The sequence below is a fragment of the Polistes dominula genome, unplaced genomic scaffold (assembly GCF_049000335.1).
Source record: "Polistes dominula isolate Pdom_NZ unplaced genomic scaffold, Pdom_raw_medaka contig_28, whole genome shotgun sequence".
In the NCBI taxonomy this organism is placed as follows: Eukaryota; Metazoa; Arthropoda; class Insecta; order Hymenoptera; family Vespidae; genus Polistes; species Polistes dominula.
Genome location: NW_028300879.1, coordinates 7,095,659 through 7,112,343, shown reverse-complemented (window position 1 = coordinate 7,112,343; position 16,685 = coordinate 7,095,659). Strand labels below are relative to the sequence as shown.

The 16,685-nt window shown below is 35.9% G+C and overlaps 2 protein-coding genes across 2 annotated transcripts; both read right to left on the bottom strand.

The window, feature by feature from the left end:
• Positions 1 to 3,462: 3,462 nt before the first annotated feature.
• Positions 3,463 to 4,961, bottom strand: LOC149033675 (uncharacterized). The gene is made up of 2 exons (XM_089172344.1): positions 4,287 to 4,961; positions 3,463 to 4,021 (listed from the first exon to the last, which is right to left on the bottom strand). The coding sequence occupies exons 1-2, from the start codon at positions 4,872 to 4,874 to the stop codon at positions 3,947 to 3,949; spliced, it is 663 nt and encodes a 220-aa protein (XP_089028470.1). The 5' UTR covers positions 4,875 to 4,961; the 3' UTR covers positions 3,463 to 3,946.
• LOC107073662 (fatty acid synthase-like) lies at positions 4,890 to 11,133 on the bottom strand. Its single transcript, XM_089172340.1, has 13 exons — positions 10,969 to 11,133; positions 10,250 to 10,500; positions 9,954 to 10,185; positions 9,447 to 9,874; positions 9,067 to 9,363; positions 8,791 to 8,998; positions 8,564 to 8,724; positions 8,170 to 8,487; positions 7,557 to 8,083; positions 7,060 to 7,343; positions 6,590 to 6,973; positions 5,067 to 6,517; positions 4,890 to 4,999 (listed from the first exon to the last, which is right to left on the bottom strand). Exons 1-13 carry the CDS (start codon positions 11,114 to 11,116, stop codon positions 4,958 to 4,960), a joined length of 4,731 nt encoding a protein of 1,576 aa, XP_089028466.1. The 5' UTR covers positions 11,117 to 11,133; the 3' UTR covers positions 4,890 to 4,957.
• Between the last annotated feature and the right edge of the window lie 5,552 nt (positions 11,134 to 16,685).

The window sequence follows — 16,685 nt, the reverse complement described above, 5'->3', positions numbered from 1 at the left end:
CGCTAGTCATAAATACAAACCCAAAATTGCAGAATGTTTGTCGGTGGAAAGATACCCTGTCTTAACCTAAGTAAATATAATATACTTTTTTTTGAAACTCAGGTAGATGCATTTTTTTTCTCTTACACTTTTCACACTTTCTGTGAATGTGAGATACCTTTATTATGGGTTAACTCACATAAGTATTTCTTTTTGTTAGTCCAGTCAAAATAGCCCTGAAATCGGGTTTTTGAGCTATACGGCTGAAAAAATATGGAAATTATCAGAAAAATGCGTACAAAACTGTGGGCAAAGTAAAAAAGTTCTCAACCACCGGGAAAGGGGTGAAAAAAAATTAAAAACTACCCCAAAATACGATTTTTGGATTATATGTTGAAAATATCAAAAAAAATTTTAAATAAAAGTTGTAGAGCATAAAATTTTAAGCCTATCTCTCTCAGACCATTTTTCCCCTAAAACGCACCCTTTCACCCCTACGACGGTTCAAAGTACTCAAAAAATGAAAATTCAATAAAAAATATAAAAATTGGACTTTTTTAATTTTTTTTTTTTTAATTATCTTTAAAAAACTACAAAGAACAATCGTAGGGAAACAAAAAATTTTTTTTTCATATTTTGAAAATAGTGAGAATTGAGAACATATACAAATGCTAATAAAAAAAAAAAACTCTTATAAGGTTTCTAGTCATTTAGGACATTTCATTTTCAACTTATTTAAACTTTATTATGTATCTTTACGTATAAAAATAGAAAAAAAAAAAATTTACCTCCCAAGATTCGAACCCTAAAAGACTCGGCCCACTATTAGAACGAATCGTTGTCATTATCCTAAACCTATTATATACCATTGCTTACTTCAGAAGAAAATTTAAACACTAGATAGCATCATAAGCATTTTTAATGGTAAATATCTCAAAAATTATTGAGTAGTGGCTCCTATAACACTATATATTCGTAAAAAGGTAAGAAGAATCTATCATCCTGCAAAATTTGAACAAAATCCGAGAGGGCAAGACCTTGCGCTGTCCTTGTCAGTGGTGAAACTTAATAAAAAGTATCAGGTAAGAGAGTAATCATATTTTTTTAAATATATCTCGAAAAGTAAGGAAGATATAATATTTTAGTACTGGACCTTTTTTGTAGCAAATAAAATTGTCTACAAAACATAATGAATACAAAATCGCTTTATCTCGCTTACTTTTTGAGATATTTTCAAAAATCTATCATGCTGTCACAGATGCGCGCGAGACTCTCGAGCTATAGAGAATATAGAAGAAAAAGAGAATATATTTAAGAAAAAGTGTTCTATCGTGTTATACTGTTTACATTTGGACGAAGCTAGCATAGGTTGTCTATCTCTCTTGCACGCATATAAGTTAAGAGTTTGCGCATGCGTGCCATGGCGACCTACGTCACAATGAGTAAGAGCAGGATAGCTTCATTTTCTGTTTCTTTCTACAAAGTCGTAGGACTAAGGGAGTAATTACCTGTCTTTAAATTGGGATATTTCCTACAGGTAAATATTTATAAATATAAATTCAGCACCAAAATTTAAAAAATAAATTTAAAATTCATATGAAAAAGAAATTTTTTTTAAATAACCCGTTTTAAGCGAAATATCGAGCAAAAACCGTTTTCACCCCTTGATTTTTAATAGAAGGGATAAAAAAAAAAATTTTTTGTTTCCCTACGATTGTTCTTTGTAATTTTTTAAAGATAATTAAAAAAAAAAAAAATTAAAAAAGTCCAATTTTTATATTTTTTATTGAATTTTCATTTTTTGAGTACTTTGAACCGTCGTAGGGGTGAAAGGGTGCGTTTTAGGGGAAAAATGGTCTGAGAGAGATAGGCTTAAAATTTTATGCTCTACAACTTTTATTTAAAATTTTTTTTGATATTTTCAACATATAATCCAAAAATCGTATTTTGGGGTAGTTTTTAATTTTTTTCACCCCTTTCCCGGTGGTTGAGAACTTTTTTACTTTGCCCACAGTTTTGTACGCATTTTTCTGATAATTTCCATATTTTTTCAGCCGTATAGCTCAAAAACCCGATTTCAGGGCTATTTTGACTGGACTATGTGTTGCAACTAATACCTGAAGATGCTGTAAAAAAAGGAAACAATTCTGGTCGTACTTTTTTCGTTTCATCAAGTTTTGAATTGCAACGATTTTAATATTTATTTATCATTTCCGTTGTTTTATTTTATAATATTAAAAATTTTTTTAAAAATTTATTTAGTTAATTTTTTTTCTATATTTGTAATATAAGTTATATTATTGTATTTTTATTGAAAATATAAAGTAAATAAGGTTTATTTGTTTTTGTCACGTGCCTAACTTCTTCTATTTAAAAACTTTTCTATTTTATTAAAAAATTAGTAAAATTTTCTAAATACGCAAACATTATAATTAAAAAACATGTCTTTGGATATTTATAAGAAAAACATTCTACAATGTTGTCTAATTCTTTTTCTCTCATGTATCTGATAATCAATTTTTTTTTTGTAAAATAATGCAGACAATACAATTATTTTATTCTATATATTTCATAATTGTTAAGTATAATAATATTTGCGAAATAAATAATTTAATATAAATTTTTCAATAAAATAAAAACATTTTTAAATAGAAAAGAAATGACACGTTTGGTAAAAAAAACAGACCACGCATCTTCTTTATTTATTTCGACCGTCGGTTCGTTTGGACCTTATACTTTTGTCGCATACCTACGTGCTTATCTCTGTTTATTCTTCTACCATTCTATCGCTCCTACCTACAAATATTTCGAGTTTGGGAATAATATGTGTCCACTCTTTGTAGTATGCAGTCGCACAGAAACACACACATATACAACCAGGAGCGATAACTACGAAGCATAGCACAAAGAGGAGACCGAGAATAGGAAAAATTGTGTAGCTATATTCCGTCTCATTCTCTCGCAAGCTAAATCCTATATGTTTGTCTCTTTCTCTCTCATTATTTAGTATAGCAGCCGTTTCATAGCTTCGTTACATAGCTCCGTTTCCTACCGACCGCGTTTATTTACTTTTCAGATCACTCCCATTCTAAAGAAGTTTTCACTTCAATAATAATTATATATAAATAATGATATGTTTATATCTTTTTCTCTTCTTACGTAGTAATAAGGCCGTTTCTTTCCTCCACTAGATCGCGGTTTCGTTTTCCCACTATATGGCCACGTTTCATTTATTCAAATCACACCCATTCTTAAGGAGTTTTCACTTCAAAAATATTATATTCTTTGATATTTAATGATTTTAGTTAAACGAAAAATGGACTTTGTACTTCCCCATCCTTTAAAAAATGTAAGTTCCTATTTTACTTACAAGTCGATTGGGGTAGTAGATGGTATTTATCTTATAGACTTATAGATAATTACCGACAGGTTAATGAAATTATTTAGATCATTTTCTCGATGATAATTCGACTAAATTTCTGTTTTATCTCATAATGTTTTTATTACACGTCACACAATTGGCATCGTTACATGCAAAAGTTTCGGGTAACATTATTTTTGTCTTAGCATTCCCATCACCGTATTTTAAGGTATAAATATGATATACAGATAACCCTTCTATAACACGGTAGATATGTTCCTAGATAATGCCGTGTAGTGTGAAACCGTGTTGTATAAGGTCCAGATCCATTACAGAAAAGAGGGGTAGAAAAAGAGATTAGAAATACTTTCCGCAACACTGTATTTTTAAAACGGCAAGCCTTGCCGCAGCTGTAGAAAAACAATGTTGTACAAAGGTTTTTTGAAACGAAAATGTGTTATATGATGCCGTATTATAGAAGGTCTACCTGTACAAGGTACTTATGCTAATTTAATAATTAATATTTTTATATAATATATATGTAGTATATACTATATATATACTTAATATTGCTACAAATATTCTTCTATTATTCTCATAGAATTTTCATGCTGTGTCACAGTACAAATATTCCTCGAACCGACGCATTTCTTCTTGTGGATCCAGTTCGATTATATCATCCTAAATAATATTAAACATAATTATAAATAAGATAATAAAACTTTTATATATACAGGTTTTGATTCACTTCAAATTCGTCATTTTGCAAATCAAGTTCTTTTTCCTATAGAAATATTTTATTAAAGGAAATAAAAAAGAAATAAAATAATAAAATCGTAAGCATCGTTTTTGATTACAATGAATTAGTTTGATTTGCAAAACGGATGAATTTCAAATGCATAACTTAAAAATAATAATAATAATATTAATAAAAAAAATGAATAACCTCCTCGATAGTTTCCAGATCGATGATATCGTCACAATTATCTTTTATTTTATGGTGAACAGCTATTACTGTTGCATTTGCGCTAAGTAAAACACTTAATCGTTGTAAAATTGACGACAATTTGTTGTAATATGCATTCTTCGATCGAGTATCCGTAGGTGTATTTGGAATCAAATTAGGTAGTAGAATAAATAATCCATGAAGCCCAGATTCTTTTCTTTGATAGCATAATTTTTCTACAATGGGATCTCTTAAATCATCTTGCTGAAAATCAATTGAGGAGAAAAGGAAGAATTTCATATTCGTCGAACAAAGGTTTCTACTTTCTTTATCGAGAATTTTGGTGATTTTGGAATGCTCCAATGAATAATTAGATAAATTAATCGCCGTTCTCTGTAAATCGAAGATAGCTTCGATTTTAGAAAGAGAAGAAGCTTCTTTAAGCAAATCACTGAGGCTCGTTGTATCAACTTCGTCACGAACAACAACCGTTGCACCACTATCGCGCCATTTAGGGACCCAATTTTCACGATCTTGGATTGTCTTATTAGAAACTAAGAATAATTTTTTAACTCCTTGTTCGATCATCCAGTCGATCAGTATTTTACCAAAAGTATTGAAACCCTCAACGACGAAGTAACATTTGTCATTACGGAAATAATATTGAGGGATCAAATTAAAGACTTTTTTTCTTCTACCAAATTTATCAGGACCTGCAGAAAAATACATTATTTGTAAGATTATACATTTTTCAAACGAACTGAATAAATAATCAATTACTTTTCCATAACTTTGACAAGCCTCTACGTTTGTTTCTTCCGTTGTTCCATGAAGATTAATTCTTCGTGATACAATTGGCTTTATTGTACCCGCTTGCAGAGCTTTTCTCATTAATTCCGCTATTTTTCTTATCCTTTTTTGTGGCAACTTAAAAAGGTTTTGTAAACAGTAGCTGTGCATACTTATGAATCGCAAAAAATGATTTAGTGGTATCGGTTTGTAATAAATCTCTTTAGAATTGTAAATCACTACCAAATATTTTCTATCTTTAACAATGTCCAAACAAGATTCTACATCGTTCAAGATAGAATAGTTAGCAATTACTAAATCTAACCCTTCGTTGTTCGTAATTTTCTTAATATAAATTCTATATTCTTTAACATCAATAATATGAGATTGTGGTAAACGTGACTGCATCGATTCGATGACTCGTTTTTCTTCTTCCGTTTCGTAAGTAGTATAAACATCCAAATTATACGATAAAGATAAATTGATGAAAGCTTGTCCTACGTCGCTAGCACCGTAATGTATTAATACAGTTTTTATTTGATCAGATTCATACCTATCCAAATGCAAAATACAAAAAGCTGCAAAATAAGCTTGGGGAATTGTAGCAGCTTCTTCTAAGCTCAAAGTGTCTGGAATAATCCAAGTTAAATCTGGATGAGATAAAATTTCATTACTTATGGTGAAACTATCAACTAGTCCCATTACTCTACGACCTAGTTCGTCCTTTCCTGAATATTCTGTCATAGATATTTGTGATTCTAAATTGAGATTATTTTTTAAGCAGTGCTCGTAAATATTTAAGTCGAATGCAGCATACTTTACTTTAACGACACTTTCATTTCTTCCTTTAGTCAATGGTAACTCTTCCATCCATTCTAATGAACCTGATAAATCCATTTTTGCTTGCCAACGCGAAGAGTAACTAGACGATTTCATTGACAATGGGGTCCATTTGTACGTGCCCCATACGCCGTTGGGCAATAAGACGTTTTCACGAAGATTTAATTTTATTTGCGATTTATAGAACTCATTTTGAAGCGAGAATTTCGGTGCTGTTGAGTCTTGTAGGTCAAAAATTTGAAGTTTCTTATACCCTGGCTCTCGTTTTATAGCTTCAAGTATCTCAAATACATCATTTTGGATAATAGTGCTAACCAAAAATATCACATTGTCATATTTAGAATCTCGTAAAGAGATCGTTAGTTGATCGATACAATTTTCTTGGTTTTTAACGACAACTGTTCTTTTTAATTTTTCTTCTTCTTCTTTCAAAATGACGTCGTCAATATCCGTTTTCTTTATATTCTGAATAAATTTAAGTTCATTCACGACTGTTTCCCAAGAGATGTAGTCAACTACTATTTCTTTTAAATTGATTCCAGTCATAGTAATTCCTGGACAAACTATCATGTTTATCACTTTTTCAAACTTCACCGGTAATACTAAAAAAAAAGAAAAATCTTGAATATTTAGATAAATAAGCATAATTAATTAATAAACTTGAAAGGTATTACCGTTTTTATTTTGTATTTGATCCTTCAATTGATCCACGTCAATAATGAGTTTTTTAATCTTAGTCGGAATCAAAATATTTTTATTATTCCCACTGTTAATGATATGCACTTGAATTAATCCTTCTAATAATAATCTCCAATCATTGTTACATTCGAGCGTACCATTGGAACATGATCTAGAAAGTCCCCTAATAATATTGTAAGATTCTCCATACTTGTAACCGCGTAAAAGAAGATTCGTGTAAATATCTTCTTTGGATAAAATTGTTTTCTCTTCTTTTTGTAAAATGATATCAGAAATATCTATTCTCTCAGTTTCTGTTAAGCCTATTATTCCAGAAGCTATTAATTCTTCATTGCTGCTTATTTCAAATGCTCCCGAACCTAAAAAACGTACATTATTTTGAATAATTTTTATCTTTGAAAATAATTTTTAAAGATATCACTTATAAATAAATTGCAATTTTAACCTTGAAAAATCATAATCCTAAAACTTATTTTGCCGTTTCTAGGTGCTTTTAGTAGTTTATTGCAAATAACAATATTCTGGAGCGTTAAAGATTTGTCAGTCTTATTCAGTGTTAAATTTGAGTACATATTCGTAAGTAGCTTCAAATAGACAGCTGGGGGTATGATGACATCATCGTTAATCTGAAAATCTTGTAGAAACTTGTATTCGTCTGATTTCAAATTCAAGGTAAACAAACGTTCACCAATTTGTTGCATCGTACGAGTTAGAGATGTGCTCAAGTACCTATCAAATCAGTAGAAAAATATATTTATTTGTAAGATGTGTTTAGAAGTATTAGGTCAATTTGTATATTCTATTTTAAGAAATGGAGCTTTACCCCTTGTCACAAAAAATTGAACTAATGTTTGTTATGAACGGACAGAATGTTACGGTAGACCTAATATTTAATACGAACAAAAGTAAATATTTAATATTAACAAAAACATATATACTAACCAATCGATACTATGTTCCCATCTGATATGAGAAGAAATTGACGGTGTTCCTCTAGAAACAGGATATGAAATTTTTGGATAAAGCTTTCTTGGCGTTATGGGATACCCTAAATTATAAAGTTTTCCTAACGCGGATAAAATTAACATTGTATTGTCCTTGTGGTTCCGTTTTGTTAATGCTAAATTAATGATACCGCTGGGCAATGATGTTCTCAAAATTGCCTGTAATAAGCCATGAGGAGAAATTTCAATGGTTACAGCATCATTTGGTATCATTTTTAATACTTCTTCGAATAAAACAGAATTAAGGAGATTATTCGTATGATATTCCGCCGAGGAAAAACGAGGTTTCATCAAATCCCACTCGTTTTCTGAAACAGACGTGCTTATCCAACGTTTACTGCGTTTTTTTGGTCGAGGGATAACTTTCTTTAAGTATTCCAACAATTTTGGACCAGCAGGGGCAATGTAACGACTATGGTAAGCAATATTATTAGTTGGCACGGTTTTAGCAAATATTCCATTACTCTAAAAATAAAAATTGTTAATGATATTCTTCAAAGCTTATATTATTCATATTATCTATTAGATTTAATTTAATAATTAAGCATTACCTTTAATTGTTGGACAAAAGCATTTACGGATTCGGTAGGTCCACTTATGGTAGAACTTCCAGGACCATTATGACAAGCAACGTCAATGTCTTTGGGACAAAGATGTCTAACTTGTTGATAACCAAGACCGATTGCAGCCATCGTTCCATGTATTAGTTCACTTTCTACAGAAGCCAAACCTCGAGAGAGAGCACATAAAATCATTTCCTCAGCTGTAAAGCAACCATCCGCGTAAGAACAACCCAGCTCACCGACCGAATGTCCAATCATATAATTTGGTTGCACACCAACGGCGTATAAAATATCGACTAAACCAATCTACATAATAATTATAAAAAATAAGCCTAAACAATAAACAAAATATAAAAGATAATATCCATACAAATACAATTACTTGTATAGCTGCGATTCCCAAAAAACAATTGATCATATTGTCGTATATTTTTGGATCTTTGTCACAAATAATATGCACAATATCGTAACCTCGAGGTTTTAAAACTGCATCACATTTTTTGATTGCTTCGGCAAATACTGGTATCTTCATCAACGATTCACCTAAAATCGCGACAATATTTTATACACAATCTAACATCTTATTTATATATATTTCTATCAAAATACCCATTCCAGTCCATTGAGATCCCATCCCCGAAAAGACGAACCAGATCGGTCGGGAATTACTTTGAATAAACTTTATCGATTGTTCTGGATTGGCTTCTTCCGATTCTGGAATTATTATATATCCAGAATAAAGAGAATGCATAAATGGTTTCTTGGTAATATCATTTAATAATTGAGCCAGGTCGTCATCTCCTTTATTTTGCTGCAACTATAAGCATACATACATTATTACTATGATCTGGTCAGTAATTGATGGTAAATCTGAAAAATACTTACAACGTTAAAGATTGATGATATCATTTTCTGACTTCTACAAGAAATTACATAAAGTCTAGGCATATTATTTGACGTAAGGTCTCTCTTTTTTTTCTCTTTAGAATTACGCTTTAGAATAATGTGAGAAAAGGAACCATTTAAAGAAGCTGTGTTTACTGCAGCATAATCGCCGTTTACCCAAGGTGTTGGTTTTGTAACAACTTTTACTCGTCCATCTTGAAGGCATTTCGCATCTTTCGGAGGTTCGTCGTAATGAAGATTCGGAGGTATAACTCCCGTCTCCATGGCAATTAGTACCTACAAATTGATACTATGTAATAATAGTTGTAGTGGTACCTACAACTTAAACACCAATTACACTTGAGTCAAGAATAATTTACCTTTATGATAGAATTTACTACATTCATGTTCATTGTATGACCAATGTTTGATTTGATCGATCCTATTAAGAGTGGATTTAATGGATTGCGATTTTCCCCATAAATTGAATCTATCGCTTTCAGTTCTTCGCGATCCATTGATTTGACCGCTGTTCCATCGGCTTCGATATAATTTATATCGGTCGGTTTCAAACCGCAACGTGTTAAAGTTTGTTTCATTATTTCAGCTTGGAATTCTGCTGTGGGATATAGACAAGCGTTTCTTGGAATATTATCACCGTACATTGTAAGGATATTAACAATCTCGGCGTAAATCCGCTTTGCGTTTTTAGCTCTTTGAAGAAAAATCGCTCCTATCGACTCGCTTCTTGAGAATCCACTAGCTTTCTCGTCAAAAGATCTATTCATTCCGTCAGGTGACAACAATCCTATAAATTTGTTTTTCTTTTATTTCTTTTAACAAAAAGATCAACATTGTCAAATGATAATTGTATTCTTTGATTTTACCTAAGTTTGACAAGTGGTATGATATTTGTGGATGCAATATTGTAATTCCACTAACAATGATCGCGTAATCACAAATTTTACACTTTAAGTCTTCGTATGCTTTTTGTATACCCACTCCAGAAGATGCACAATCCGAATCCATAGTACAGCTTGAGCCAATAAAATCCAAACAAAAGGAAGTTCGGTTTGATATCATAGCGCGGGAGCTGCCCATAAGATTATGTCCAGTTTGCTATGATAATAATGACAAATATGAAAATAATGGCGAATTATTTATTTCATTACCTTTTAATTACCTCCATTTTGGCGAAGAACAGACCTTTATCTGTCTCGCCTAAATTCGTTGCTCCGTAAACATTTGTTTTCATGCTTCGTAACTCGACGGGATTTATTCCAGCGTCAGTTATCGCTTCGAACGTTATTTCGGTTGCCATTCTTGATGCCGGGTCAATAAAATGTGCCTGTTTTGCATGTACTCCAAAAGAAAGGTTATCAAATTTTCCTATCTGTGACATCGTCCCAATACGCGCTGGAACTCTGGCATTATCTGACAAATAATCATATATTCGATGGATCACTAATACCAATATTCTTCATATTTAATAATTTTAACCTGTTAACCGGGCGGGACGTATAAATACTCCAAACATATTGCTTAAAAAGTTCCCAGCTAAGCTCTTTTTTACTTGACTTGTTATTCAGACCAATTTATTTTGCTTTAACAAAATCAATCATTACTTGTTTTTATTAATTATTGTATATATGTATATACATTAAACAGACTTATGTGCTTTGTTCGACTTTAATAATAAACATAATAATCTCGTTTAATAATAAATAATAATTAAACGAGAAAATATATATTTCATAGTCTTCTAATTTATTTTAAGCATAAATAATAATAAAGAATAAATAAATAATAAAAAAATCATAAAAATAGCTACGTAATTAAAAAGCCAACTACCCGGTAAACAGGTTAATAGTTTTAGGTAGAAATGAATTTTTTTGTACTTACTGAATTTCCATCTTGTATGATCCGATGACACGCAATCTTTTCCATTAAATAGATTTTCTATTAACTCGTTGATATTATCACTCTTTGGAAATTTTCCAGATATTCCAGAGATGACAATCGCATCATCGTCAAAATCTTTTAACGTCATATTATTAGAATGTGTCGACAAGAACAATATTATCGAAATGAACTCTGTTAGTCTCGATGAAGCTTTTATATGAGCGATTTGTACGAATCTTTTGTCTCTTTTTATTTAACGCTAAGAATAAATTTAAATAACATAAATCTAATTTAATTAACAATTCAAAAAATTTACTATTTTAAACGGATATTTATTCGTAGTAAAAAATTTTTTTTTATATCTAAATACATTAAATCAGTGTTGAGCAACTCGTTGCTCACCAAACGCAATTCTCGCATTAAAATTTTTAAGCATATATGACTTAATATAAAATAAAATAAATGTAAACATATTCTTAACATATAATTGGTTTTATTAACAAACAAAATAAAGTTTGTTCATTAAAATAATGGCGCATTAATATTAAACAAATCATTGTGAAATATACTTTTGTAACTCCTGCTTTCAAAGTTTAATTTTTTAGCCTTGTTTAGCAACCGTAAAGTCGCATATTCCCGTGATGATGGTAACTATGTAGTAACTATGGTTGTTACTATAGTAGTGTGCGGGAAAGTAGTACTTTCCAACCGATTGACCGTGCGGGAATGAAAATTTTGGTAACTATGTTTAATTAAAATTAAAAAAAAAAGTTGTTTAAAAATCCACGTGTACAATGAATGAATTAACGAGACCTTGTACGCCTCCAGACCTAGTATCTGCTGCTAAAAATGTTACACATGACATCTTTATTTAAAATGTAACCCTATTATGGATTGATTAAAAGTTTTTGGTAACTAATATAGTTAAGCCAATTACAACATTTCTTTGTAAATGAATAATTTCTCTCTATTGAACTTTGAAAGCAGTCGTTACAAAAAATATTGTTCGATAAATATGTCCTAACTGAGGCATTCACAGGGCTTAATTAAGTCACTCGCCAGAAGAAACAAGGCGTTTACGACGAGACCGAGTACGCTTACCATCACTCGCCTAACGGCTCATGGGGGTAATCTGCATACTCGGCCCCGTTGTAAACACGCCGTTTCTTAGGCTCGTGTTTCAATTTTTTAGCCCTGGAATGCCTCACTTTGCACACATATATCAAAAATATCTATTAAATTCGTAATACCACGATGTGAAATGCGTATCTCATGTAATTCTAATACACACGTGCAGACTTTTAAATGATTTATATCAAAACTTGAACAACAGGATGAATAAACAATAACTTCATATTATTTTATACTATTTATATCTAGCCTTATTCCATGTAAATTAATCGTATTTAGCAATTAGCATATCTGTACATGTTTTAACACGTAATAGGCTTTTCTTTTGTATTACGCAATTGAAAATGAATACACAACGGAAATAGATACTGACACAGTAAACGCTGTTTTGAACTATTATAATATTGTTTATCATACGAAAAAGAAATATTCATTAATTTTTCATTCCACTTACGAAATAATAGGAAGGTGACGTGAGAATAAATTCTTCAAAAAATTTCCGATAAACAATATTTTAATTAACAATATGTTAATAACACCCAGTATCTTAAATATTTTATAAAACAATGTATATATAAAGTATTTAATATGTAAAAGAAGAGCAATTTTCCTTCGTATAGTAAGGCTAAAAAAATTGAATCTAGCATATGAGAAAGGTGTGCTATAAAGTACAAAGCCTGTCATGCAAAGAAATACTATATTTATATACAAATTTCTATATAAATCATAACAAATTTTATTATACAATATAACTGTATTATATATACTATCAAAAAAAACATGTATGCATATCACACAAGTTAGAAATAAAATCTTTAAATAACAAGTTTTGAGGATAATTTATTATTTCATATTATTATAATATTATTTGTACTTTTAATTTGCAATTATTAATTTAATTATAAAATGCGCGCCTGTTCACTGGCAACCCTCCAGACACACTTTAAAAATGTGTGGTATCACTGCTTACTAATACCACTAGATTAAAATATACAAAATGATTACGTATATAGAAAACTTTATTGATAAGTCTGTATCTCTAATATGTATAACAAGTACTTAAATTCAGTCTTGGAACACGTGGTGAATACAATGCGTCTGTTTTATCATTTGAGGTATAGTTGTATAAGCGGCCTGTATAGGCGTGACTGTAGATACGTGTGTAGGGATCCTATAGGAGGGATGCGCTATGTACATTGCTGGGGGACCGGAACTCGATTTTGCACGCGAATGATTCAAACATTGAAATAATTATGAAATAATGAATTGCATCAAATACAGAAAAAAATGAACTATATTTAATGATAATTAAAAATTTATATTAAAATAGAATAGGTTACACGAAAAAATTATTATAAATTCAAGCGGTCCCCCAAAATTTTTAGCCAATGGCGCATGAGCTGAATATGAATGGCGCATCCCTCCTACAGGATCCCTATACGTGTGTAGAGGGTTTCTCTAGAGTAAAAATGAAATTTGACTGAACTTTCTTTGTTACTTTTATTTAAAGGACGAGACTTGCTTTTTTTTGTTGTACACTTATCAACGGCTACGTACAGACTATTGACAGCTTCTTGTAGCGTGGTTACCTAGCCTTCTAGTAACTTTAGAGGGCGCGACCTTCGGTCGTACCGCTATATTACTCCCCTCGGAGCATTTTTCTTATTATATATAATGCGAAACTTAAATCTGTGGCGTCTCGCACCAGCGCAGTGCCGACATCTCTTGGCCAACAGCGCGCAGCTGTAGCAGCGCGCGCAGGAAAAGTTCTGACATCTCTCGGCCGACAGCACTAACTTACGCAAGCACCTCGTATCGTCGTTCCGCAGGGGCATCCGATTGGCCTGACCACGCCCTTTTGGCTGGCCAGAGCGGAAGAGTGACCACTGCGACCGTTGCTCTCCCCACTTCCGGATGCCTGGATCGCCGTGGCGGTACACACGCAGGAAGAAACACTTCACTTCTGCTTCGTCCATCGCACCGTCCGGTCGCACTTCTCTCATCGCACTCTTGTGTCTCTCTTGTATACAACTTATCTCTGTACGTGACCACGTGGCACACCACGCCGACAAATAAAATATCGTCCTACGGGATCAAAGAAATAATCGGAAATTTCTTTCCTCCACACGGAGTCTCCTAGGCCCATTCCTTTCTCCGCGGCCGTTCCTCGCGTCGGTGTGAACGCGCCTTAACGCGCCTAGTAACCTAGGGAAAGAAATTCCCAAATTGGTGACCCCGACGTGATCCCGAGGACCATCTTCAGCTGCACAACGTGCTTTCCACACCACTGGCTTCTCAGCACCACGTGCTCGGCAACACCACGTGTTCTTCATCACCACGTGCTCTCCAACGCCACGTGTTCTCAGGCGCTACCCATCTTCGTGTGAGTACTAGCTTTTCCTTCATCACCGGCACCTCCTCGCCTTAAAAAAAAAAAAATTGAGAGAAGAAAGAGAGGAAGATGCCCATCACACGCGCCGAGGCTTCCCAGCGCGACACCGAGCGCCAGAATACGGCACCGGCCACTGCGCCGACCTCCGACGTCTGTGCTACCCGACAGGGGCGCTCTCTCTTTCCGCCAGGCACCGCCCTACCCGGGCCCCCACCTCGGCGGGACAACGTGGACGGGGAATACACGGCGATGCACGCGACACTCGCCAACCTGACCTTCTCTAACAATCGGATGGCCGAGCAACTCAACCGGATGGCCGATCAACTTAACCGGACGACCGATCAACTTAACCGGACGACCGATCAACTCAACCGGATGGCCGACCAATTCCACCGGTTGACCGTCACCCTCGGCGGTCGATCACGCTCCCGATCACGCTCCCGGCCACGCGCAGCCTGGGGGGGCGCCACGTCAACGAGATCGCCCTGGTGTCGCTACCACCGGAAATTCCAGGAGAGGGCCCTGAACTGCACCCCACCGTGCAGCTACGAACAGGACAGGGCGTTAAACGAGTAGCGCCACCGCACAACTTGGCGGTACACGGTGGCGCCGCTCGATCCTTCTCGGACTTCCGCCTCCACGTTCATGAGAGCTCGCTCAGACAAGCGATGCTCATCGACTGCGGCTACGTGGAATCACTTCTGCCGCGCCGCCTGGTTTCCGGACCGTTGTCCCAGGACAGTCTCCAGCTCATCGCGGCCAACGGGTCACCGATCCCCACTTATGGACGACGCCTGCTTACGCTCACCCTGGGTCTTCAGCGCGAGTTCCCCTGGGTATTCACCGTCGCCGACGTGCCCGTGCCCATCCTAGGAGCGGACTTCCCCAACCACACAGGCCTCCTTGTGGATATTCGAAGGCAACGACTGATCGACCCGGCCTCTTCCAAGGAATCAACGATGCACTACCGGAAGGCTTCCGTTCACGGGGTCGACGCCATCGCGGGACCCTTGGATCTCCACTATCGCACCGCCTACGACAAGCTGCTCGCCGAGTACGCAGACCTCGCCCAGCCCTCCGAGAGGGGAGCAGCGCTTCAGGGCTCCTCAGTGGTGCATCGCATCACAACCTCCGGACCGCCTGTCTTCGAGCGACCACGCCGCCTCTCCGGCGAGCGCTTAGCAGCGGCGAAAGCCACGTTCGACCGCCTCCTGCGTCAGGGAGTCATCAGACCTTCGTCAAGTCCATGGGCCAGCCCTCTGCACCTGGTGGAAAAACCTACAGGCGGGTTCCGAGCGACGGGCGACTTCCGTCGTCTTAACGCCATCACGCTTCCGGATCGCTATCCCCTTCCTGTCATCGAGGACCTACTCGAGGATAGCGGCGGCTGCTCGGTCTTCTCGGTACTGGACCTCCAGGAGGCGTACTTCCAGATTCCGATGGCCAAGGAAGACATCGAGAAAACAGCGGTCACGACGCCGTTCGGACTGTACGAGTTCCAGAGGATGCCGCTAGGTCTTCGGAACGCATCACAGACGTTCCAGCGGTTTATGGACTCCTTACTCCGGGACCTACCGTTCGTCCGAAGCTACATCGACGACCTTTTCATCCGGTCCGCCTCGCACGAAGAACACCTGCGTCACCTACGGATGCTCTTCGACCGTCTACGGGAGGCCGGCCTATCCTACAAGGTGGACAAGGTCCAGCTCGGACTGCCCAGCGTCACCATCCTGGGCTACCAGGTCTCCGCCAACGGCATTCGCCCTCCGGAGCGCAAGATCGACGCCATACGGAACTACCAGAAGCCAACCACACCAAAAGGACTGCGACGCTTCCTGGGCGTCATCAACTTCTTCAGGAGGAGCTTACCGCATGCAGCTCACATCCAGGCGCCGCTCAACCAGCTTCTTCGGGGTCTTCCCAAGCGCAGCCGGCGTCCGCTGGTTTGGAACGACGCAGCAGATCGAGCCTTCGAGGACGCACGACGCAGCCTTGCCGAAGCAGTGGAAACCGCTTTCCTGTCGCCTACTGCTCCTCTTCGACTGGCTACCGACGCATCCAGCACGGCCGTTAGCGCCGCGCTCCTACAATTGGTCAACGGAGAATGGCAGCCTGTCGGTTTCTTTTCACAGACGCTCTCACCAACGCAGGCTCGCTACAGCACCTATGACAGGGAGCTCCTAGCCGTCTTCCT

What these genes read in the sequence shown, in the direction of transcription:
- LOC149033675 (XM_089172344.1), bottom strand. Translation starts at nt 4,874, where the DNA reads ATGATCGAACAAGGAGTTAAAAAATTATTCTTAGTTTCTAATAAGACA. An exon ending in ATCTGGAAACTATCGAGGAG is followed by an intron (nt 4,022 to 4,286) that starts GTTATTCATTTT and finishes AATATTATTTAG; the next exon opens with GATGATATAATCGAACTGGA.
- LOC107073662 (XM_089172340.1), bottom strand. Translation starts at nt 11,116, where the DNA reads ATGACGTTAAAAGATTTTGACGATGATGCGATTGTCATCTCTGGAATA. An exon ending in ATCTCAATGGACTGGAATGG is followed by an intron (nt 8,725 to 8,790) that starts GTATTTTGATAG and finishes TCGCGATTTTAG; the next exon opens with GTGAATCGTTGATGAAGATA. An exon ending in CTTTTGTCCAACAATTAAAG is followed by an intron (nt 8,084 to 8,169) that starts GTAATGCTTAAT and finishes TTTTATTTTTAG; the next exon opens with AGTAATGGAATATTTGCTAA.